The sequence below is a fragment of the Epinephelus lanceolatus genome, chromosome 23 (genome assembly GCF_041903045.1).
Source record: "Epinephelus lanceolatus isolate andai-2023 chromosome 23, ASM4190304v1, whole genome shotgun sequence".
NCBI lineage: Eukaryota > Metazoa > Chordata > Actinopteri > Perciformes > Serranidae > Epinephelus > Epinephelus lanceolatus.
Window position 1 is genome coordinate 22,216,175 of NC_135756.1, and position 25,863 is coordinate 22,242,037.

Below are 25,863 nucleotides of genomic sequence, written 5' to 3' on the forward strand. Positions count from 1 at the left end.
AGGATAAATGGACCCATGACGAAATGAGAAATGAGCCCACAGGTAAATGGTCAGGGTGCATGAACCAGGATGTAGTTAGTTATTTTTTCAGGTGGAGAGCTGAGGGAGAGTACCACATGACGTTTAAAGACGTGTCCTGCAGCTACTCAGATTTCTTTTCTTGCAAAGATTTAACCTGGAGCGGCAAACTGAGTTAAAAAGTATCTTAACTTGCTTTACCTACGTGGTAAAAGGATAAATCTGCCACCACGATCAAAACATCTGCAGCCACATTTAGATTTTCTATTTTCAGAGCTGGAACATTCATTGGGTGCACTGTTGGAATATATAACATTGATATTATTTGCTATTTTTTGCAGACGGAGAGCACGGACAGAGCAGCAGAATGGCAGGCGCAGCAAAAGTGATCAGATCGACTGAGGTTATTCACCATGCCACACATAGACTAATTAGTAATTCTGTGGGAAACACTGCACATACAGTATATGGTGATAAAAGAGGTGAATGAAGAGGAATCTTTATTTGTTTTCTGAGTTCCTATGGTTTGCATGATCTATTTTTATCATGTGTCATGCAGTGGAAGACTCACACTGGTCTTGTCATACACACTGGTCTGGTCTTGGTCTTACCTTGGTGTCACCCTGCCTTGGTGTTGGTCTTGTCTATGGTTTGATACACTCTGGTCTTGGTCATGACGTGGTCTCTGTTAAGGTGGTCCTGGCTGCAACACTGTTGGCATGGAAAATTAAATTATTGTGCTCTGATCACATTTCATTTTCTGGCATAAGGTATATCTACTGACTATACCTGCCATAGAGGCAAAAATAGCACTTCCTGTTCATCTTCTTCACAGAAATTATCAGTTACAGCAAAACTTAACCTACCTTACTTTAAAGGTAGAAAGTAACGTCTGGGAAACAGGAAGAAACTTTAGTTTTGAACATTACAAAACTTTTTGAATTATTATGACATTAAGCTAATAGTTTGTAGTACCATTAGCGCCACAAAGAGCTCTAAAACAAGCTAACGTTAACTGTCACACACACACACACACACACACACACACACCTGATACGTCGTCACCTCAAAAGGCTAAGCTAATGTGTTAGCAACCTACCTACTTCGGCAGATAAAGAGAAACACCAACATATCTTTGGAGGCAAGTTTCTGGCCACTAGCAAATATAAGTCCAATACTGGCTCACGCTGGTTTGGTCTCCAAAAAATCCTGAGAAAAATAGCTTTTAGCTTTTACCTTCTAACGGCTAGCCGCTTTAGCTAACGTTAGCTAGCTGCTAACTTTGTTATGCTGCTGGTTTGTGCTGGATAGTTATACTGGGTTTGTCTGAGCTTGTTGCCTGTCCCTAATGGAAACATGGTCAATGAAAACAGTGAGACTAAGCTGTACATTAAATGTACCATAAAACAAAAACAGCAAACTAAAAGTGGCTATAAAGTTATATAGAACTGCAAAGGACTGTGATTTGGGTATGTGCTAGTAATCCCATTCATTTTTAGCATGCTTTGCTATGATTTTAAGGTAAAGTGTAATTTTCCCAACAATAAAAAACTTGTTTTGAACATTGCAAAATGTATTGGATGTCTTACAGATGTATTCATATTTTTTGTCCTCTTGGAGGCAGAAGAGCTCCACAATAAACATACTGCAGATACTTTAAACTTTAAAAGGCTATGGCTAACGTTAATGTGGATGGTAATGGTTGCCTACTTACATTCAGTGGACACGGAGCAATATTATCTGGAGTCAGGGTTTTTTGGCCACCAGCAATACCAAGTACAATATACGCACTGGTTTGGTCCTCCCAAACTCCTGGGAAAGATAGCTGGGTCTTTAAGCTGGTAGTTCTTCAGCTTTTCTCCAGCTAGCTAGTTGGTAAGCTTTGTTGCTAAGAGCTGCCTGCTGCTGCTGGAAACATGAAAGCTCTGAGACTGAATGTACAGTTAAAGTTTTCTAAAACCAAAATTGAACTAAAAGAAGATTAAATGCTCTGTAAAACTGTACAGTTGGCTGGTTATTCTTATTGTGTTAGTTCATACAATGCTTTGATTGTAAGGTGGAGAGTGACATTTTGCCAACAATAAAAATATTTAAAAATAATAATAAAATCAGTTTAACCATGCCCCAGAAAGCGCGCTGGGCTTCAAGGCCAATTTTACATAGTGGTCGAAAGTGGAACTACACTGTCTGGGTCCATGAAGTGATATATAAAAAAAGTTTTGCCCATAGACTTACAGTGGGAAAGAGACATGTTTTAATCAGGGGATACATTTTTTGAGCATCACAACCCCCAAAAACTGATGTTTAACTTTCAGGATTTGATCAATTTGACATTTCAAAAGTCTACAAGAGCTACACGATTAATTATTTTATCCCCATTCAAGTTAGTGGAGCGCTAAACCTTAAGTTAGCCATTTGGCCGACGGAAGTCTGCCAGTCGGCCACACTTGGCCACGCTTGGCTGTCATTAGTCTTAGTGCGCTTGCTCTGTGGGCCCTGTAACGCAGAAGATCTGGCTAATTTCATACTGTGGAAATAGAATTTCATGCATTTGATCTGATAACATTTCAAAAGTTTAGAAGACTCATATGCCCCATTTGGGCACACCAGAAGTAGCCTAAGCTGCTTGGCTTGCAAAAGTCTGGAGTGCACTTGCTCCATGGGCCCTATGATGTGGATGATCCAGGTAATTTTATACCCAAGAAGTCGAACATTTCTTCATGTGCCACTGAGCAACTTTCAAGGGAATGAGCAGAGGCCCCGCCTCGAATGCTGTATCCAGTTCTCTTTATACATCTCTGGTTTTAACTGACTCCCAACTAAATAGAGTGCCCCAGGCATGAGCTCTAAAACTTGGAAATGAGTTAGCATTTTATTACTTCCTGTTCCCTTGTCTAGAAATCAATGAGTATTTTGAATGGTCTTTTGGTTAGAAGCCTGAAATAAGGTCTGTGGTTCACACAAGCTTAAGAGGCTTTTATGTTCTGTTCTATGACATAAAATACATCATTGAAAGACATCTCTTTCCCATTAAAGTCTATGGGAAAAGTCTTTTTGGGCCCAATGGCATCATGTGACGGACTCAGGATTTGTTTGGCCACTATGAAAATTGGCTTCAAAGCTCAGCATACTTCCTGGTGGCCTGGTTTAATGGTGGACAGGTAGTGTACATAGGGTTTATATCAGAGGTTTCTGCTGGAAACAGCAGCTCGCTTCTGCTGGAAACAGTTGATATAAGCAGAGGTTACCAAACTGTAGTATAAAAGTAAAACAATGAACTATAAGGGGCAAAAAAGCTCTGTAGAGTACAGAGTACAGTATAAAGGTTGTTGATACTGAGTGGTGGAGCTTTAACATCGATAGTACCAGCATATATTTTTCACAGCAGATATTCTGACTTGTAGCCATATCATCAGGAAAAAGCACAGGTAACTAATAACATTAATTAGGGCTCTGGTCCTTTAAATACCCCAGTGAGCCAGTATGCACAATACAAGCTGGAATTTTCTCACCCAAGTGTAAGGTCATTGTTATTAATGTTTTCAATTACACCTGTGCTGTTCCTGCTACAGTGTGATATTATTATATGGCAAAATGCCCACTGTGAAAAAAGGTCTGTAGGTTTTTAACAGTCAATACCCAGCTTACTTGGCACAGTAGGTCTGAAAGCGAGATACTGCTGTGTTACCTCAATCGGAGCTGTTATTACGACATTATCCTCTCCACAGGTTGCAGACCGGTCCTTGCACATAGTTTCTCACCCAGTTTCTTCTTTTTGAGGCTGGTTTACACAAAGACAGAGGATTGGGTTCTCTTAAGCCTGTACTTTCTGTAATGTTGTACTTCTACTATAGTCTGATAGACTCAGTTTGGTGTGTTTGCAGTGCTGCGGATGTTCATGGCTGTGTTTTGTCTGATTTGAAAGGTTAAGCCTGATTATGTAGACTTGGATAAAGGAAGAGATGACTCAGTTCTCAGCTTGGCAATCTGACAACCCATCAGGCTTTGTCATCTCTGCTAATGAATTTTTTAGGTATATCTTTCTTTCTGGCGACAAACCTTTGTAAACAATATCTGAGAGCAAGCAGTACACAGTCCAGATAAATAAATTAGTCATTCGTAGAATTAGTCATTTGTACCATCAATCTGGTAATTCTTTTTTATGATCAGTGTTTCAAAATGGTATGCACATTTACATACACGCAGACAAGAACATCCAGCAAACTAAGCTTCGTGAGCTCTCTAAATCTAAAATATTGCCCAACTTCTTTTTGGTAACACATCAAAAACAAAATCACAAGTCCATGTGTTGCAGAACATCAACATGAGGTATAAGTTATATGGCTGCTCCACTGGGGATTTTTTTGGCCAACACTGCACCAATAGGCATTTCCATTTTCCGTTTAAACATGTTGCGCCCAGTCACGCTTGAGACCGTTAATGCTTTAAGACTTTCTTTGACTTGTGATGATCAGATCTACACCACGTGCCTTCTGAAATGGCATATTGTTTTATTTTGTAAGTGTTTGTCATGCCTTACAGAGATGGTTTACAGTTTTGTTCATAGCCATTTGACAGGACAGTCCACAAGACACAGTAAGAGAGATTTAGGAGAGATAAATCTTGGAACCCATCAGATATTGTTCTGATGACAATAAGGATCTGCGGGCGAAGGCCAATATTCCAGGGGTTCCGGTGTACCAAGCAAATATCCAGGCCGAGACTGTGCATTCATTTCGGCTAATCTCTACAAACAGGTATCGGCAAATTACTTTTAAGAAAGCTAATAAAAAGCTAAATCATTGTCAGACGATAGCCGATGGCTTCCGAGACTGTAGTTCAGCCACTGTATTCCACTTTTCTTGCTCTCCACATGGACTATTTACCTGCAACTCAAACGTGATCGGTCAGTACTATTCGGACGACAAACACGAATTTGGGTGCCTTCCTTGCTGTGTCCTCCCTTTAATATGACATGCTCAATACATTTCTGTTGGGAGTGCAACAACACTGCAGAGGACATAGCACAGGTGAAAACCAACCTGACCATAACTGCTTTTGACACAATGCATGTACTGAATTTAATTGAACAGTAGTGTTTTGAACAGACCAATGTCCTCGGTGGCTACAGGAGCAGATAGAAACAAGGCCAGTTTTCAATTTGAAACAGGAGGCAGATGTGACCTTACGTGTTCTCGCATTTTATATTATCAGATAGAGCCCTCTTGTGATGCTTCATGGCCAGGTGTATGAGGTCAAAGGAGAGCAGCACCTGTGTGTACTTTCCCCTATCCTGAATTAGGAAAACTTCATTCTCAGAGGCACATGAATGTGTTGAGTAAATTTTATTGGAACTTGAGCATGCATTTTCAGTATTAAGTCTTTGTGTGTGTATGTGGAAATGTTGGTGCTAGTGGAAAGATCAAGGTGTCGGCATTATTTCAGCTGTGATCCAATGTGGCCATTAGCTGTCAAGCCATAGATGAATGAGTGACGCACATCACCACCCTTAGGCCCCACTACTCAGCTGGAATCATGAGGTTAATTTCCCGAGGAGAGACATTATAGCTTTCCACCATGAAACCATGTATGCCACTGTGTGTACAGGAAACTTGTCCCATTATTGCTCTCCTTCTCTAATGGGCTCAATCATGAGCCATTATCAGGCTGTACTCATTCATCATTTTGTGTGACACCACTGTCCGCATATTGATCCCCCTCCACACATAAATGCATTTACAACCATGTCATTTCTCCAGGCTGCAGCCATGCAGCATGTTCACTCAGATTACTTTTCCTCTGTTTTAAGATTGATCAATAATGGAGAAGGTGGGCAATGATGATGGTTGAGTGTGTGAAGGAGGGAGCTCTGAAAATGAGGGAAGAGGGTTTTCATGGAGGCATTTCATCCAGTCTTTAGCTTCAGAAGAAGAGTTAGGCATTGGGTTTAGATGAGGGCAGATAATTTGATAAATGATCATTTTATTTTATTTTTTTCTTTTCCTTTTCTTTTCTTAAATGATCATTTTAGACATTCATCAAACTGAAATGACAATCTTTGCATTGATCCAACTTCTTAGTTGTGAGGTTTTGCCGCTTTCCTTTGTCATTTGTGACAGTGAAGTGAATGTATTTGACAAACAAGAAATCTGAAGACACTAGTGTTGGTTTTTGGGAAATTTTTAATTTTATTTCTGACATTTTATAGACCAAACAACTAATTAATTAATGATAAAAAACTAGCAGATATAATAATAGATATATTTGTTAGTGTCTGTTCTAATTTCCTCACACATGGTGTTGTGGGTGTAGCTTTCTTCAGTAATGCTGGTTTAGTAAAAGTGAGAAGTTTCTAATTCAAGATTATTGTCTCAGCTGTTATTAGTCAACCATTTATTTTTTGGCAGTGTCATCTGGAGCAGAAATGATTAATAAATTAATCAATCAATCAGTCAGCAGAAAAAAAAGCTAGTGGGTTTGGACTTTGTGATGGGCTTTTTTTCTTACATTTTATAGGCCAAATAATTAACTGATTAGTCTGCTGATTAAAGGTTCAGCGTGTAGGATTAGTGAGATATGTTAGCAGAAATGGAATATAATATAATATGTTTTCTTTTGTGTATAATCACCTGAAAATAAGAATCATTGTGTTTTCGTTACCTTAGAATGAGCTGTTTATATCTATTTAGAGATCAGATCGTCGTCTACGGAGATTGCCATGTTGCACAGTCATGTACTTCGCCAAGTAGCCCAGATTGGACAAACCACACACTGGGTCTACTTTGAGCCATTTTCATTTTTGTGTTGGCCACCATGGTAAGCAGCCATTCTGTGACAAGAGCACTGGAAAAAACACTAGTTTTTTTTTTAAAGTGAAACTGCTTTATTCAGTGTTTTTACCTGTTTAAATCCCTGGGTTCTGAGTAGACCTCTGCAGATAATTTGGCTCACTGTGAAAAAACTTCTGAATGTCTGGATCTGAAATAAGGTGAGCACACATTTGCAGGTACTGGGCAAGTGGGCCAACAGCGATGTACTGAACAGGGCAAGAGAAACACTGATTTTTTTTTTTTTACATGAAATTGCTTCATTAATTGAGTGTTTTTACCCTGTTGGAGGGGAGGAGACCTCTGCAGATAATAGGCTCCCACTAAAAACCTCCTGAACAATTAACACTGAAAAAATCCTCACTGGGAGAAGTTTCAGCTGGCTGCAATCTGCTATCATCACCACTAGATGCCACTAAAACCCCCTCAATCTTTCACACTGGACCTTCAGTGATCATGACCTAAATGTCTTATGTCTGATGACAAACGTGGCTGCAGGACTGCCCAAGCCAAAAAGTCTGTTTAGTTATTTTGAGATCATCAAATTTTATGTTAAGAAAATTCAGTCATCTGCACAGAGATGCTTTTGCCCAAGAATTGTAGACCTCCATTGGGGCTGTCAGTGTGTGTGTGGTGTCCCCTGACTGTGTATTGAGTAAATCAACTTGCAGAAACATGTACCTGTAGTACAGCAGTCAGTCCTGCAGGGGGCAGCCGTTTCATATTTTGCCTGAGGCAGCCTGTTGTTCAGTAACAGGTGAAACATAGTGATATAAAGCCTGTTTGACATGTGTGTCATTATTAAGAATATTTATATTAACTTGCTGTAATTAATTACTGGTGTAGATTATATGTTATGCATCTATAAGGATGCCGTTCTTTATGTTTTACATGAGGTTTTGTTTGTACTTTTGCTTGTGCACAAGGAAATTTTGGGTTTCTTAAAGCCTCACCTGACAGTGAGCAGCAGACTGTCTATTTCAGTTGTGGTTTTTGTGTGTGTATTGTATTGCTTTCTAATTTAAATAGATGATTTCCATGATTTAATTGAACTGTCCTCTCCATAAATGATCCACTCCAGCATCATGCTTCCCAAACAATATTTCTTTGCGTCATGCCGACGCTCGCAGTGACGAGCTGCTCCACTACACTCCTCCCATCTTACCTTTCCTCCCCACTCCTCTCCAACTCTCCCATCAGCACCACAGGGATGTGATACACTGACACACACAAGGCTGGAGCGCAACTTTACTCAGCAAGCCAGCGTTATATTTGGGAGTGGTTGTGGATAACCAACGCGGCAGTTTAACTCCAACCTGTGTGGGGGTGGGGTGGGTAAATTAGTTAAGTGTGTTTTTGTTTTCTTTTTCCTGAGGCATCCAATACAACTAAGCAGCCCTGTCCTGTGTTGTATTTCCCATATGTCGCGAAAGCAGGTCGACCATGACTACAATCTCCGTAGTATGAGCAACCTCATGGGCGAGCGGTGGAAGAAAGTGAGCGACGGAGGAGAGCGGAGTCTTATCAAGGCTCCGTCCAGCGCCAGCATCAGCAGCCAGGGCGCCTCCGCCGCCACCTCCACCGCCGGTGCGCCAGCAGCTGCACCCCCCTCTTCCACCCCTTCCACCGGGGACCTGGAGCGCGCTGCCCGCAAGCAGTTCCAGCAGGATGTCACGCCCGGCTTCGTCTACGTCCTGGCGGCGTTCTCCGCCCTGGGGGGCTTCCTGTTCGGCTACGACACCGGGGTGATCTCCGGGGCCATGCTCCTGCTCAAGAGGGAGCTGGACCTGAGCGCACTGTGGCAGGAGGTGCTCATATCAAGTACTGTGGCCGCGGCCGCCCTGTCTGCCCTGCTGGGCGGCTTCCTCAACGGGCTCTTCGGGCGCAGAGTGTGCATACTGCTGGCCAGCTTCTTCTTCACCGTCGGGGGGATCGTGCTGAGCACCGCCCCTGGCAAGGAGGTCCTCCTGGCAGGGAGGCTCATCGTCGGAGTGGGGCTTGGTAAGACATGTGTCCAACATGCTCTGTGTCCCCTTGTGTCTGTCACTAAGCCAGATGTGTGTCTCTGAGCACTGTTCCCATCATTTTAACCCAACAGATTACATTTGTTTGTGAAATCAAGTACAGATAAAGTTGCTCTTATATCCCACCCAACTTGCAGCACTGATGCTAATATGACACTTTACTGATCCCTGCCTTAACATCTCCCTGCACTTGCCCCCCATCACAGAGTTCAGAGGTCATCCTAAGTGGTCTCAGGTCTTAAAGCCTACCATTCCTCACCACATGCAGTGGTTTTGCTTCCCTCCTCTCTGCCTCTCCCTGCCTCAGGCCTGATATTTGCAATTACTCACAGCTTCTAATTACACAGCACGACCCTCTGCTTGCTCTGGCTGCATGCCACTGGCTATTAGACAACTTGCTGTCTTTATTATTACCATCATTAGGATTATTATCAGGTTTACTTGGGTGCCATTTAGTGATAACTCCGAGCGATGAAAAAGAAGCGGATATCACCGCCCAAAAGGAAGCAAAGATAAGTCTCGAAGCACGCGGGAGACTTTTGGTGTCAATGGGGTCGCCTTCATCAGACGCTGATGTCAGAGTTACATTTATCTGATTGGGCCCCATCCCTGCTTCCTCCCCTGGAAACATACCTTTGCACATTCCCTTCCTTCCTTCCTCCACATGAATATTCCTCACTCTCCGCTTTCTCCCCTCTTGAATCATCCCCTGCTCCTCTCTGTGCCTGCTCCTCTCTCTGCATGCTTTTACATGCAACGCGCCTTTTGATCCAAATTCAATGTACCCCAAATTATTTATAGTGGCTGCTGTTACTCATGAGTCACATCCTCGGTGGAAGAGGCTGTTAAAACTAGCTTTCCCGGCCCAGCGCCACGTTGATGGCACTCTTCATTTGAGAGTATAGTGAGCGCTCTCCTCAGTGATACGTGGAGGAATTGCAGACCATTTTCTCTCCTCGGTCAAACACTGGGATAGGAGAGATAGGAGAGGAGGCTTAATTCTTCGGCAAACACCCCTGACCACAGTGTAAAACTCTGTGTTTACTCCTTCTACAAACTAAAGACCCTTTATCATTGATGTTTGAATCAAGATTTGCCTCCAGCACCCTTTTAGTAGCATTTCAATTTCTTCTTGTGATAAATGGCTGTAATTATGATTCTTGTTGTGTGGTGTATAAATCAACCAGAGTTTAATTAGTATATATTTATTTATCTGGCACCAGGATTGTGCAGATGATGAATGTGTCTTAATTTTCCACCCGGAGAGAAGGTGTGAGGGCATTACTGCTGCTGGGTAACAGGCTGGGAGATAATGATTTAAACGGAAATACCTGGAATACTTCTGTATCTCATTTGCTTTTGCCATAATTATTTTTCAATCTGTGGTGGACGCCGTGTGAATGAGTTTTATTTTGGCTGGAAGAAAAAGCTTGGGAGTGACAGTAAAGTTTTGCTTTGATTTAAGGTGACTGACAGGAAGCGCTGATATGAAAACACTCAACTCGGGTGCAATGAAACGACAACTAAAGGCTTTGACAAAACTAAATTAAAGCATCGTGTTCCCTGTGATGGGTTATAAAGCTTGGGTGACTCACAACTCAATGGAAAATGCTCTTCTCCCCGGATGATGAGGCACGAAGGGTCCAAACTGAGCCCTAATATCTTCAGATACCCTTTGTGCAAACTTATAGTAGCTTTTCCTTTCACTAAAATAGCTCTTAAGCAAAGGCTAGTTGTTTATATCATGTACTGTAATTCTCCTACCATATTTTCTCTGTGCTGTCAATGAGAGCAATTACAGGGAATTTTACAAAAACAAGCGTGACTCCTGGTAGAGAGAGGGTTCAGTTAATGATAGCAGACTGCTGCCACTTTTTCTCTTGAAATTAGATACAATGTGTAATTAGACAGATGGTTCTGATTATATCAATTTTCCAAAACTGGAATACAGAAATGTGAACATATCGTCTTGCACTTTCCATCCACTTGTTTGTTAGCCGCATTTTGAATTTGCACATAAAACATCTGAATAAAGCTTACCAAGATCACTGAGTTTTAATCAAAACTGTTAAAGCTTTTAAAGTCCGATAAAGAGTTACCTTGATATTATCATCAGTGTTATCTTGGTTTGGGTTCGAAGGGGATTAATTTATGACAAAGCCTGTGGGTCAAACTTGGGAGTAAGGGCCCAGATGCACCAAACCAACATGAAAGAACTAGTGGTGATGAAGGCTGACTGTTGTGTTGCCTCACGTTGCATGTGTCTCAGCCAAAAAGTTGCACTTTAACACACCCCAAAGACTACAGCCAATGGCCAGCTAGCACGTTTGTTCTGTGCCTGTGTGAGAGGAAATAACTCTCCACACCAGCTGGCAGTGATAGTCTGTATTCATCATTGGAAAAGGAAAACAGGAACACTGACAGGATGGATTTGTGACGCTAGTTAGCCAATTAGCACATTAACAACACAATCCAATGTTGAAACATCACAGAATATTTACTGTGTGCAAGCAAGTATTAACTTAAACAGTTACAAACGGTTTCTGATAATGAGCTTAATGGCTAAAAACATAATCTTACCTATTGTAACAAGTTTGTTCTGATCTCACACTCTCTTGACTTTAGCCATTTGTTTACTTTCCTCACTTCCGTTTGTCTTCTTCACTATGCTTAGCTACCAATTAGAGTGATTTCACCACCTCCAACACAGATTCAACCTGCCTAATTGGCCAGCAGCTTATACTGAAACATCGTTGCTTTTCCCATTGCATTTGAGCCATGGAACCATGGTGTTTTTCACTGACATGTTCCTGCTTTTCCAGTAGCTTTTGTCAACTTGGGCTCTGGGAAATCTGAATGAGCTTTTTTCACTTTTTCCCAATGTTTGATTGACTAAACAGTTCATCTATTGATTGCAAAAAAAAGGGTTAATTGACAATTAAAACACCTGTTAGTTGCAGCCCTACATCTACATTACGATTCATGCAGGTAGCAAACGCTCCAAATGTTGCTGCTTTAATTCATTAAAAATTGTTGGAGCTCTTCTTATTATGTAGTCATGTTGTGCCCACTTATATACCTGTTGCTGGTGGGAATAAACTGATTATTTTCCTCCACTCCCGGGAAACACAGTTAATGGACAGTCATCAACCACTTTATATGGAGCTGGGTCCCCATCAGCAACCAGTTTTAATTTGAAATGCAAGCCTGTAATGGCATGTACGGCAAAATCAACACAGACAGTTGTGGCAGTGATGTCAGTTTTGTGTTTGTCGAGAACCACCAATAATTTAAGAAATAAATAAGTATTTACAGGGATTTTTAATATATAAATAAAAGGTGAGTAAACATTGCCTTTTCCCAAATTAACATGTGAAATTAAGATTGAAAATGTTGCAGCTACACACTTCATTTACATACACAAGCTTTGATTGCTAATATGTGGTAGAAACTAATCACCCAGGTCATTTCAGCTGTTATATTATAAGTGGCTGTTTCATTATAAGTGTCCCCTCCCGTACTGCCATCACAGTCTCTTCCCATACAGTCATCTTCATTACACAAGCATGCACGAGCCGGATCTGATAGATAATGGAACACATTCTGGCACCACAATTAGCTGCTGGAGACGCTAATAAAGCAACATTTTTCATTGCATGCAATTATTACGGCCTGGACCTGTCACCTGGACACTCACATTAACGTGACTGCTGGACCTCAGTAAAGTCAATTGCCGAGCAATTCTGAACTGAACTCGCCAAAAAGGTCACCAGAGCTGTTTGTCAAACCCAGAAAGGCCATACACCGCCAAGCCTGGCCTCCCTGTATTCCTACTCATAAGCATCTGGTTCGCCTGCTGCTGGCCGGTTATTGTTGGTCTGACCTTTGCCTGAGCACAAGGGCTGTTGTGTGATATGAGCCGTTGCTAGTCTGAGCAAACAGAAGGTATTGAACCAGACTGTTTGAAATTGCCAAGTTATGTAATGAATCCTTGTCAGTCCTATCAAATTAAGAGGTTTTCTTTCTGCAAAGGACATTTTAGGAAAGATGTTTCAATCTTGGAGGAGAAATCTATTCATAGCTAAATTAGATGTGTTATATGGGTAAGGAGTTTGCATTTATCAGCTTGAGAGAAGTTTTACGTATATAAATCCATCCTGGCTCAAAAAAAAATTAGAACAGAAAGATTCATAGTTGACCTTGTTGCAGTTCGTGGTGTCCTGTTGACAGTTTTACGGACAGTTTTTACGGACAGTTTTCTATGGGGAAAGTGCTTTTGGGCCAGAGAGGATTTTTGAAAATTATTTGCAAGGCTGAGCAGCTTTCCCAGGGGCCTGGGATAGCATTAGCATCTGCCGCTAGCCAGACTCATTGAAAGTAGTCTCAGATCTGGCTGTGCAGGCTTATATTTCAATGTTTCTTCTGTAGAAAACACTGGCTGTGGGCTTTATGATGTTGTTTTATGCGTTTTTATTAAAAATGTAGCAAAGTTATTATCACACACATTGATTAAAGAGGACCTATTTTACTCATTCTCAGGTTTATGGTTGTATAGAAGACTTCTTTCTACCTAAACATGTTCAGGCCTACATGCTTTAACAGTCAAAAACACTTTATTTCCTCACAATGTCTTGCTGGAGCACCTGTATTCACTCTTTGTCTGAAACACTCCGTTTTAGTGGCTGTCTGTTTAAATCTATTCGGCTCTGATTGGTCAGTGTTCATGGGTCTTCTTGACTGTAACGGAGAACATTGGCACTTTTTACTGTAATAAATCACCAGTAGAAGCTCCTAAATACATCTGGGCATGTTTCAACACGAATATAATCTGAAGTCAAGGAGAAATTTACAATATTAGCAGCCAAAAGATGATATGTGTCCTTAATGTTAGCATGTAGCTACATGTACGTTAGCAGTGTACTTGCAGCCGGAGAATGACTGTAACAGAGAACAGTGGCAGTTTGTACTGTGATAAATCACCAGTAAAAGCTCCTAAATACATCTGGACATGTTCTAGCAGGAATATGAAAAATGAAATTGAAGAGAAACTTACAATATTAGCAGCCAAAAGATTAGCCTACATGTTTCCCTGATGTTAGCATGTAGCTAAATGTATGACAGCAGTGTGCTTGCAGCCATGGAATGACTGTAACGGAGAATAGCAGCACTTAGCATGAAAAATCTATCATAAAAGCTCCTAAACACAAGCGGACATGTTCCAGTTGGAATTTGATCTGACATCGGGGAGAAATTTGCAACATCTGCAACCATGATCACATGTCACCTTGATGTTAGCATGTAGCTACATGTAGCAGTGTATGTAATGTAAACACTTGCAGTAACATGCCTGGCGCAGATGATCATATGAAGAAATCCGTTACGAGCTGATGTCATTTCGTAGCCAAAGTAAAAACCATTGGAAATGGAGTATGGTCTGAAGCCTGAGGTTTTTGTCCCAGGGATTACTTCTACATATGTTAACTTCATTATTTGAAACTTTAGTCATGTTTGATATGAACATACAACATTGTGAAAATAAAATATATAAGACACATATTTAAAGTAATACTATGCAGGATTGTTGGTTACTGTTCGAAAACACACTCGCCAGCGAAAGTGAAAGTAAAAGCCAACCCCAGATTCACTCTTGTTTGGCGTTTTGCCTCGCTATATCTATGGATTTTTGGTGCTGTGTCTGTTGGATGCCTGCTGCTTAGGGTCTGACACCTGGTCGATATCTTTTTATGAAGCACTGACCTCACTTGAATGCAGAGCTACATGCCTACAAACATCCCAAACACAGAAAATAAGTAGAAAAAAGAAAATACATGCAGAGGGTCATAAGTGACAGTTCAGAGGGATTAGTTTTATATTAGTAGATACATTGTTTTGTAGGAAAATCCTGCATAGTGTACCTTTATTGGTATGATGTCATATTTTGGAGGGAGATTAACAAGTCTTTATTTACTTTCTTTCTTTCATAATCATTTTACTTTTTGACTTTAAATTACATTAACTTTTCTGGATTTGTCCATTTCCATTTGTCATGTGACCCTTGTCGTGCAGTTCACAGCTGTGTGTCAAGAGTCTCCCTTTAAAATAATGGATTCTTTGTGGGCTCTCTGTGTGGTGACGGTTAGATTTATTGTGTTGAAAAGAGCCGTGAAATGTTTTTCTTAAAAGAAATCCACGCTGATGCCTTCAGCCTTTTAGTTAGTCATAATCCATTCCCTCACACATAGACACACAAACGCGCAAACCCTAGCACACACCCTCACAGTGTGTGTGTGCATAATCGTGTTTTCTGGCTAAATCATCCAGCAGTTGCAAATGTTGACTTGTTTTGTCCTCGGAGACAGCAGATGAGGGGTCCGCATAAAAATAGTGCAGTTAATTACACTGTGATAATATTTAATTATCACCTGGAGGTTTGATAATTAATTGGTTGGTTTATATAATTAAGTCATACTCCTCATAGTAACTAGGTGGAAGCAAAGTGTCAACTTAATGAGGAGTTTATGTGCATATTTTTGTCGTAATGTGGAAATCACATCTCTAAAATGTCAAGTGTTCAAGAAAATGAGTTGTTTTGGCTTGACATGTGTGTATTTTGAGTTATTTTTCCCCCAAAAAATGGTTTTATAAGGATATTAAGTCACTGAATACAATCTGGCTAATTTCTAAAGTGAACTTACATCATGAACAACTCCAGAATTCAGAGTTACAGGGTAAACAAATCTCTGTTGGCAAAATTTAATGTGAAAATAGGCACATTTGACTGAATTTAATTAAGGAAGAGTACAACCTCTCCTGCTTTAACCACTGAATGCAATCACCACTCACACCGCTTACCCATTTGAAAGAACAACAGCTTTATCAGTGGAATTTTTCTCTTTTCCTCGCTCTGCATTTTCAAGGATGCTCCATTAGCTCCTAATTAGCTTCCTCCATCACAACCAGCTACTTAGTACCAGAAAATGTCCTGCCTGTCTCTTACATCACAGTGATGGAGGGTCTAGTGAAGTATCTCCCTCGTACACTGATCAAGTGAGTCAGTCCCGAGCTTTGTACTACGTGCCTAGAGGCTGCCTTCACAAGACCAGACAGATTCTTTGTTTAACTGTGCTGTGCTGCTTTGAGGCTGAGCCTGACCAGACGATGACTTTATGAGGGTGTGTGTTTGTGTGTGTGGAGAAGGGAGTGCTGGGAGCTGTCCCCTGGTGCCGAAAGAAGAGCTCATTAATCAGAAAGGGAACACACTGTGAATGTGTTTGTGAGGGATTCACATTCAAGCAAGTGAAGAAACCTGGCCTTTGGTTCAGGCTTGTTTTCAGTGCAGTCTCAGTTCCAGTGGAGAACGTCAGTGGAATACGAATACTAAAAATGGCTTCACTTCTATCAATATAATGTCATTTGACTCAAAATATGTCGTCTGTGCAATAATACCAGGGGTGGGACTCACCAGAGGATCCACGATATGGTATTATCGTGATACTTAAGTCATGATACAATAGTATTGCGATTTTAAATTTGTTGCGATATGTTTAGTATTGCGATAAAATATATTGCGATATTTTGAGATTCATTACCCTTTTTCAACTGTAAATTATCTACCCAAAGGAAATGGTTGTTTTTAAAGTTGTATTTAATAAGATTAAGTTATGATCATAATAGGGTACCTAAACTTTGATTTGTATTTGTGGCATTAATAATTCATATAATGAAAAAAAAATTGATACTTGGCACTGTGTGACGATACGATATTGCCACACAAAAATCACGATACTATGCTGTATCAATTTTTGATAGGACATGAGCAGATTAAATTGAATATTATTTGTATTTCTCAACCTTCCATGACCTTCCATGTCCACATACGACGTGCAAGGTACCCGGGGTGTGTTGGTTGTTGACATTCTGGGACACTGTGTCAAGTTCTCTTCTTTCAAGATACACTTGCGTTTTCACAGGAAATCTTTCAAAATAAATGCACTACATCAGTACAACAACGCGAACTGATGTTTTTTTTCCTTCAACAACAAAGACACATGAATAGGTTTAGGAACCTTACGGGACACAAACACGGCTCTCTCGGGTGAAAGTCAGTGTTTGTTGGACCCATCCACCACCTCTCACGCCTGCCGCACTTGGACTTTCGCCGCCATAACTTACGTCATCGTCCCGCCACGTTTCCCCCTGACGCTGCCAGGCGCCATTAAACTATAACTACAGCCTGCCGTGTATCATGCTGAAGTTAAAAGACACCTTTTTATATTGGTTTCTGACACCACAAGTCACTGCCCAAGCGCCAGATTTCGACGACTTCAGAGTGAAACCAGGCTTTGCTAAACTCTGACTAGGTCTTTAACATCAAAATTTTGTTGTATGTTAAAAGTGACACATTTTACCTTTGAGATTCATCACACTCATCAGCATAAGACACCATGACAAAAAAAAAGTTTTTTAAACTGGTCTTATTGTCATAATTGTAGTTGCTTAACCTTTGGGTCGTGGAAATTCGGCACTAGCCACCTCTGTTGTAGTGTTTTAGGAAATTTCAATTTAATTCAGTCATTTATTTGTCACATGGAACTATACAAGGTAAAATTTTGGCTGCTGCTTTATAATTGTCCATGTTTTTTGGATGCTTCTGGTAATGCACAGTTTCTGGGTGTGGCATGATTTCACTGTCCACACACCCCAACCTCAACAAGATGGCCACATGGTCGCTCCTCCTGAACACAGAAGCACCACACTGCAGCCGCTGTTAGCAGTGATCCACAATAGGACTGACCAAGACAGCACCTCACATTCCCTCCATCACATTAGTCCTTATTCACTGCATATAGAAAAAAGAGCCTCCTGGTTGAGTGGTGCTGTGCAGGATTTAGCCAAGTTTCGGTGAATCATAGGATATTACAGCTCCTGATATCCTACCATTTTTGGTACCACCTTGGTCAAGGTTCCAAGCGAGCTGAGCCGATACTTTTAAACATTGCAAACCAGTGACTAGTCAGAGAGAACTATTACTTGCATGACATTGGACATCTTGCACAAACCCTCAATTTTAAAATAGCCAAGCTACTGTTAATAGAAAATGTATTTTTGATTCACTTGACCCAGATTTTAAACATTTGCAGCCAGCGAAACAAAGTGCAGACATTCCTCTGTTTGGTTGTCAATGTCGTATCATGTTGAAGGTGATGACAATCAGCTAGGAATCACACCTACATTGACGGGGTAATATCTGCAGCAGAAAACAAAACAGAGAAAAGTCACTGATATCAAAATTGTGAAGTAGAGTCAAGTTGAACATAATCATGCAGTGTATAAGAGGCATTAGCTGCTTGAATACATGAATGATAATGAATACATTTCACACTTTAAAAACCAATGCAAGATAAAGTGACTGTGAAGCTGGACTCCTAGCCAATAACACTTAATTTCAGACAGTCAATGAACTGGAGCAGAACTGTACAGTATCTGACCTTTTTACTGGCCTGTAATAGTATTAGCCTTAATGGGCTCGAACATGTTTTCCCTGTGACCACCTGCAGCAGGATGTGAAATGGAAATGATCCAGTACTCAGTAAACACATCAACATCATCTGTAGCATCTCACTCTGAGGCATATGGGCTGTGTGTGGCAGCAGGCGTGGCCTGGACAGAGACAAGCTGGTGATACATATGGTTGAGATACATTAAACAGGACCACGGAGGGGAGCTATAGCAGGAGGATGAAGAGGTCCGACTGTGTGAGGTGAATACAGATAGAGGCGTTCAGGACTTGTTAATGCTAAGTGTGTTAAAATCTGTGCATATGTCCATCCGTGTGTGTTGACATCTGCCTAATGTCATCTGAGTATTCAAGCCGACAGTGCAAACACACACAGTCTGAACAGAGCTGTCAAATAGACAGGAGCCAAAACAGATTTAATGGCTTTGGGGGTTTGCTGTCTCTGCTGATGAACTGCTGAGTAGATTGGCATGAAATCTGCCTGCTGCTCTGTTTACCTGTTGAATCATTACACTCAACCTTGATACATATTCTAATATAACACAGTCTTTTTTAAAAATGGTGGATTGAACTGCATTTAGTGATATAGTATGGCCTTTTTTGTTCAAGGTCCACTTACTGCAAGTTATACAGAACCTTCAGCCGCATCTTGTGGCCCTCATCAGCAAATGCACTTTGCTTGGTACAGATGACCTATGTATGGAATTTTAGTTATGTGATAATAGGTGGTTGTATTTGGGGGATGGGAGGATTGTGACCCATGTAATGAGTAGGGATGGGAAAAAACATTGATTCTTAGATGCGGCGTGATTCTTGAAAGATTATATCTCGATACAGAAAAGTCAATAATCAGAAATTGAAAACCAGTTCTCAACATTGTGATCACCTGTATCAGTTTTCGACTGGGCTGTACGTTCCTTACAGCTGAACCAACTGCACGGTGAAAAGTAACGGACTTCAATGTATCCGTTGTTTTAACGTTCTGAGGGAAGATAGGCTTCCATTTGTTACTATTGAATTAACCCTTTTTTTTTTTTTTCTTTGTTGGACTATAAGAGAAAGGTTCCTATATGTATTTGAGAGTCAGGTGTTATGTCAAAAATGCAAGATCTGAGGTTTCATAGAAGCAAACAGACATACTTTATTAAAAAGCATTGAAACCTATTGAAACTAATGGAGAACAGCTCCTTAAGTGAATGTTTTCACCTGCTATGTGACTAATAACAGTTCTGTGCAACTTTTATTTATATGGAATATATAGACAGAAGCCCCTCGCATGTGTATGTACTGAAAATTATAAAAGTCCCAAAATTTTTGTTGCTTTTTCTAGAACGTTTTCTACAATTGAATTAAAACTGGTAGAACAAGATTTCCGCACACTTCCATTGATGAAGTGTTTCACTTCACTGTTGAGCTTTAGGTCTGTTAGACCTTCATCAGAGCATACCAAGACCAAGCTGGGTGGAGCAGTGGCTGTTCTGCAACATCTTCAATTGTATTAAAAAAGCAGAAGTCCCTAAGTGTTCCCAAAGACTAAATATAGCATGGTAAGAAAATGGCTGTAGCTCAGAAACTAGAAGACGCACAATCAAATATTTAGCATCTATGAACTCATAACAAGTCGAATATCAAAGATAATATTTCTTATGCATAACATTTACTATGTCACGTGTCAGTTCAGAGGAGGAGCCAAAAGCAGACTAACAGACAGTTTGAGTTTTCACAAAAAGCAAGCTTTAATGTAGCCAATTGAAAACATCCAGTACAGGCAGGCAACTCAACGTCCAAACCAACTAACTGAGAAAAACACGATCAACAGGGATGAGCACAGGAATAATGCAGGAACAACAACAGAACGCACCCAGGAGGAACACAGACGAAATGACACGGAACAAAGGCAAACACACAGGTGTATATACACAGAAAACTAATCACAAGAACAAGACACAGCTGGAGTAGGAGGACACTGGTAAAAGGAGGGAAATGGGAACACTAGGGTGGAGCAAACAAGACTAATACAGAACAGGTGTGAAAGGAAGACTCTGGGAACAGGGAAGGACTAACGAGACAGGTGTGACAGAAAACAGGCGGGAAAACACACAAAGACAGGAAGTTAAACCAGACACGACACATGAGGAGAGAATCTACAAAATAAAACAGGAAGCAGATTAAACATGAATGAATAACATGAAACAAGGAACACAAACAGAAAACTATTAACAATTTAAGCATCTTTGCACCCATTTTTTAAAACAATCCAGACTTTGAACATTAATAAAAGGCTACTCTTTTCATGTCATCTCTCAAATTTCAAGATAAGGCATAACAAAAATCGAGATATAACTTTGTTTTTCACAAGGGACATTGCTGGCTGTACCGTTAGATACTTGCCCAAAGTGTTCGTACCAAATTTACTTAAGAGACTTAAATTTACTTAAGAGACTTAAGAGGAATCAGAACACATGTTGTGGCATTCTCTTCTTATACTAAATATGGGAACAAATGGGTTAATCAAAGATAATTGAAGTGAATTCATGTGTTTATTTTAACTGTGGATCATTACAAATATGCTGTGTTTTAAAAGTAGGAAGTGAGAAACACTAAATCATGTATAGAATTCAAAATTTTGATGCATCAAGATGCACTGATAATCGTTTGTGCCTATTGATTCCTTCCCCTAGTCACAAGGCCACTTTACTGTGTATGTGACAAAAGTAGCACAGTGCATTTACTACAGAAATTTGCTATTTTAAAAGTCCTGCCTCTATTGTAACATAGAACGTAGAGGTTAGGTTTTTATTGTGTCTGTCTTTCAGCAACATCTCTCAAAAGCTTATGAATGGATTTCCATCAAACTGGCCCGAGCAGACAGGCTTCATGCCAAAGAGCAGCTGATTAGATTTCGACGGTGATCTGCATCTCGGATTTCCGCTCTCAGATGATAATCCTTTTTTTAAAGCCATAACTAAGATAAAGACTTGACTCTAATTCCTTAGGGTATGTTTGCACGGGCAAGAAATCAATTTGAAGACGTAAGAGAGCAGACTGATTTCTCTGGGTGTAACAGCAGTCTGGGTCACAGCCCTTGGCAGAGTCGAGGAGTTTCTCTCCTCTGAGCATTCAACACTCAACAGCAGACCGGGCTTTGAATCATGACTGTTAACTTTTCCCACAGTACAGTGTGGGGAAAAAAGTTTTTTTGGTTAATGATCTGATGTTGTGTACGACTGCAAGAAATGTAACTGAGCTTTGAAATGTTGATGATGGTGATTTTCTTTCCCAAATCGCTCTCTCCTGCGGAGGTTTTGTGAGGACTCCTCTCTCTCGGTTATCGATTTCCCTTCCCAGAGCTGCCACAGCGTGGTGCCCGCTCGGAGACTGGTTTCCCAGCAAGTGGTTGCCATAGCAACAGGTAGCCACGTAGTCATGGTGGCCGATGAGGGCAGGGTTGTGGCAGCGGGGAGGGAGAGGGAGAGGTGAGGCAGGGGGGAGGGGAGGGGTGTATAGAAAGCAGTGGCAGACTATTAATAGAGCTTATCAGGAGCCAGCTGCAGAAAGCCGCGGTCTCATGGCACCTTGTCAGATACATCTGAGGCAAACACACACTGTTTGTTCTGTGTGTACGTGAGTACAGGAGCGTGCATGTGACTATGTATGTGCGTGTGTGTGTGCGTGCGTGTGTGTGTGTGTGTGTGTGTGTGTGTGTGTGTGTGCAAATGGATGTTTTCCAGATCAGAGTTGTGCAGAGCCCATTACTGAGATGGACCATGGTATGTGTTTGTGTCCCCTGGATTCACCTCTGTTGCTGTTGTTTGTTGATGTCAGGGTCAGAGGTCAAAGTCATTAGAGATTACTGAAATAAATGTAATTGGTAATAATTATGTAAATAATGTTGTACACACTTTGGTTTTGTGATTTTACGCCGGATTTCCACTGGATGCGTGTCCGTTGCAGAACGGCAGCGCTGGTTATCCGCTGTGTGCTCCGCCGTCCGTCAATACCCACCGGCTGCGTTTGCTGTGCGGTGCGGTGCAGCTCCGCCGGAAGACATCTCGGTGCACTGCCATGATTAATATCTCCTCGTCCATGGTGTTCACGGGGTGATATGACGTCTGAAAACTTCTGACCTGTTGACTTCAGGCCTGCCTCTGCCCATTATGTAGTTTTTAAGGTGTAGTGCAGGGAAATATGATCCGCCGTGAACACTATGTACTTTATTTTGAAAATTAACTGGATGTTTTATTGTGTTTCTGTGCACGGCTTCCTGCCCCGCACGATCTGCTCTGTGCTGAATTGCTGCGTTGTGCTCCGGCGTCCGGCAAAAATAGAAGTCCTGCGTATTTGTTGCGGAGGGCTCCGGAGTGCCGGAGCTGAGACAGAGCCGGAACGCAGCACAGCCGCAGCTGGTGGAAACACACACATTGACTACAATGGAATCCTATCGGCTCCGCTGCCGTGCTGGAGCGCAGACGTAACCAACACGCATCTGGTGGAAATTGGCCTTTAGACTTGCAATTAAAAAATAAAAAACATAATCAGGCTGTTGTCATGCACTGTACGTAGGTATACCTGCGAAGAATAATGAACCAGAATTTCTGTATAATCTACGTTATCATGAACCAGTAATTGATTTGTAATCCACATAATCAGGAAGGCTGCGATCATTCGACCAATGCACTGATGGAAAGGAAAGATGGAAGTAATATTAAAACCAAAAGTCCATGTATGGAGGCAGATTGGAGTGGTGGATGTGTCCCAAAACACAGGACTTTCCCCCTGGAGACCAATGTTTGTGTCCTGTGTGAAACCAAGTGAACTTTGAGTCATTTTAGGGTATGTTATCACAATGTTTCTTTTCCTAAAACTATGTAATTTTACATTAAGTACGTTATGTTCAGTACATAACTTTACATGACAGCACCCAACCCTGTTTTTTTCCTAAACCTAACCTAAGCCAAGTAACATTACATTAAGTTTGTAACATGTTGATGCCATTCATGGGATGCTAATTTGTTAGATATCATTCAAACCATTTTATGAGGACACATTGCTATAATAAAGCAAAGAACTCCTGTACACTGTCTACACTTACAATAATCAGAAATTTAATGGGTTTTGATACAGAGACCTTCATCAGGTTATTTTACAAAACAGAGGGAGAGACCATCTGTAGTAGGTTGATTGGCCCACATGGACCAATCAGTTCACACTACAGACTAACGTCACTCATTGAATTAAGAATCATACGTAATAATCACATCATGGTTCCACAGGCCTGCAATATAAATAGAAAGCTACCAGACACAGATAAATATTCTTACAATATCTGATAAAAAAATAAATCTGGTTAGACCTTCAAAAAACTGTCCCCTAGAATCTGCCCAGAAACAAAAAGAGAGCATCAGACAGGAAAAATAATAACAGAAGAAGTAAATAAAGAAAAAATACAGAAAAAAATAAAGCTTTTACCAAAATGGTTCCTTCAAGATAAATCTAAAACAGAAGGCAACTCTTTAAATGTCACAGAAAACAGTACCTCGAGAAGAAGTAATCATGGGTGACATTGTCTGTAATGTAATATCCACAAACCTTCATGTTTTTAACAAGCCATGATTGCCCTCTCTACATGTTGGGCTGACTTTTTTAAAAACATTAAGCTAGCTCATGCTGCATCACTGACACTAACAGCTACAGGAAAACCCTTTATGTTCCTTCATGTAGCGCTTTTATGTACATGTATACATCATCAGCTTTCTGGTAGTTTTGCCTACATACACTAAGCCATGTGGACAATGTAGCCTGTGCACAGCCTGTGGAGGCAAAAGCAATTATAGGACACTTTTGATGGGAAATACTTTGATTGTGTGAGGATGGCAAAAACTGTTTTGAAAGTGTTGTGTCACTGTGCACAGCTGCCACAGTGGTTAGTTAGTTAGTTACTATCAGGTTGGGGGCATAAAAGTCTGTGTTGTGTATGTTGTGTAGGCTTGTGATGTGCAAAATCAGCGTGAACCAGTGGTCTGAATTCAAACGTCAAAAGTTTTATGACATGTGAGCGAGAAGAATAAGAGGTGATGCAAGTTACAGAAAATCAAATTTTTCTCATCTTTTTTTTTCAACATTCACAGAGTTTCAATTTAAAACTGAGTTATGTTAAAACTGTCTAGTTGTAATATAAAAATGTTAATTAGTTAAGGTGGCTTTAAGGTAGGTTGTTGGAGTAGTAGTAGGTTGCTGGGGTGCTTCCCCAGGAAAGTTTTAGTGTCAAATGCTTAATTTCCTGCATTTGGGTGAATTAGTAAATGTTAGCATGTTAACACACTAAACCACTACAATAAGTTAAACGTACTTAATAAAGATGAGCATGTTAACAGTGTCATTGAGGGCATGTTAGCATGTTGATGTTAGCATTTAGCTCAAGTGTAACCCCACAGAGTCAACAGTGACGCTGTATTTATACATTTGTCATGATTTTCAGGATTAAATGAAGTTATTTAGTTATTTAATATATGATACGATACGATGCGATACGATATGATACGATACGGTACAATACGATACGGTTTGATACGGTATGGTACGATATACTTTATTGTAACAGTGTCATTGAGGGCATGTTAGCATGCTGATATTAGCATTTAGCTAAGTGTAACCCCACAGGGCCAACAGTGTGGCTGTAGTAGTACATTTGTGATGATTTTCAGGATTAAATTAAGTTATATTTAATATATGATACGATACAATACGATACGATGCAATGCAATATGATACAGTGTGATACGATGCGGTACAATGCAGTGCGGTGTAATACGATACGGTTCGATACGGTATGGTACGATATACTTTATTGTCCCCGTAGTAGGGAAATTTGTCTTTGACTTAAGTGCTGTGCACATTGCCTACATTGCCTACATTACATATGTTACATTATAAGTTATATGGGGTTAAGGTCAATCACTTGGGTAATGTTAGTACAAGGTTTTTGTCATGTCTAAGCTTATAAACTTGCCCTTTTGGGTCCATATGTGGTCATTTTTTTGCTTCTGTCATAAGCAAGTCTGGCAAGCAAGTCCTTTCTTTAAGAACAAGCAACATCTGCTGTACAAGACACAATCTCTGAGTCACCTACCGCTAACTGTCGCCTCTTTCTTTCTCTTCTTGCTGTGCAGGTGTTGCCTCTATGACAGTGCCAGTGTATATCGCTGAGGCCTCTCCGCCCCACCTGAGGGGTCAGCTGGTGACGGTTAACACCCTCTTCATCACCGCTGGACAGTTCACTGCCAGCCTGATTGACGGCGCCTTCAGTTACCTGCAGCGCGATGGGTGGAGGTCAGACACAGAGAAGTGCACCTCACACACACATATATGACGTATTAAAGGGTAAAATAACATGAAATGGCATCTTATACAGCTGCTTTAATACACTTTAAGGTACTTAAACTTTTCATGATTGATGGTCATATAGTCAGATATATGA

The 25,863-nt window shown here is 40.8% G+C and overlaps 1 protein-coding gene across 2 annotated transcripts in view; it reads left to right on the forward strand.

The window, feature by feature from the left end:
- Positions 1 to 8,039: 8,039 nt before the first annotated feature.
- Positions 8,040 to 25,863, forward strand: part of LOC117249380 (proton myo-inositol cotransporter-like) — a 111,932-nt gene continuing 94,108 nt past the window's right edge. The window contains exons 1-3 of one of the 2 annotated variants that reach the window (XM_033615002.2): positions 8,040 to 8,176; positions 8,282 to 8,846; positions 25,556 to 25,715. In XM_033615002.2, the coding sequence (XP_033470893.1) occupies positions 8,309 to 8,846; positions 25,556 to 25,715 (698 nt within the window). In that variant the 5' untranslated portion in view covers positions 8,040 to 8,176; positions 8,282 to 8,308. Of the gene's footprint in view, positions 8,847 to 25,555; positions 25,716 to 25,863 lie in introns of both variants that reach the window. The other variant, XM_033615001.2, reaches the window with a different exon arrangement.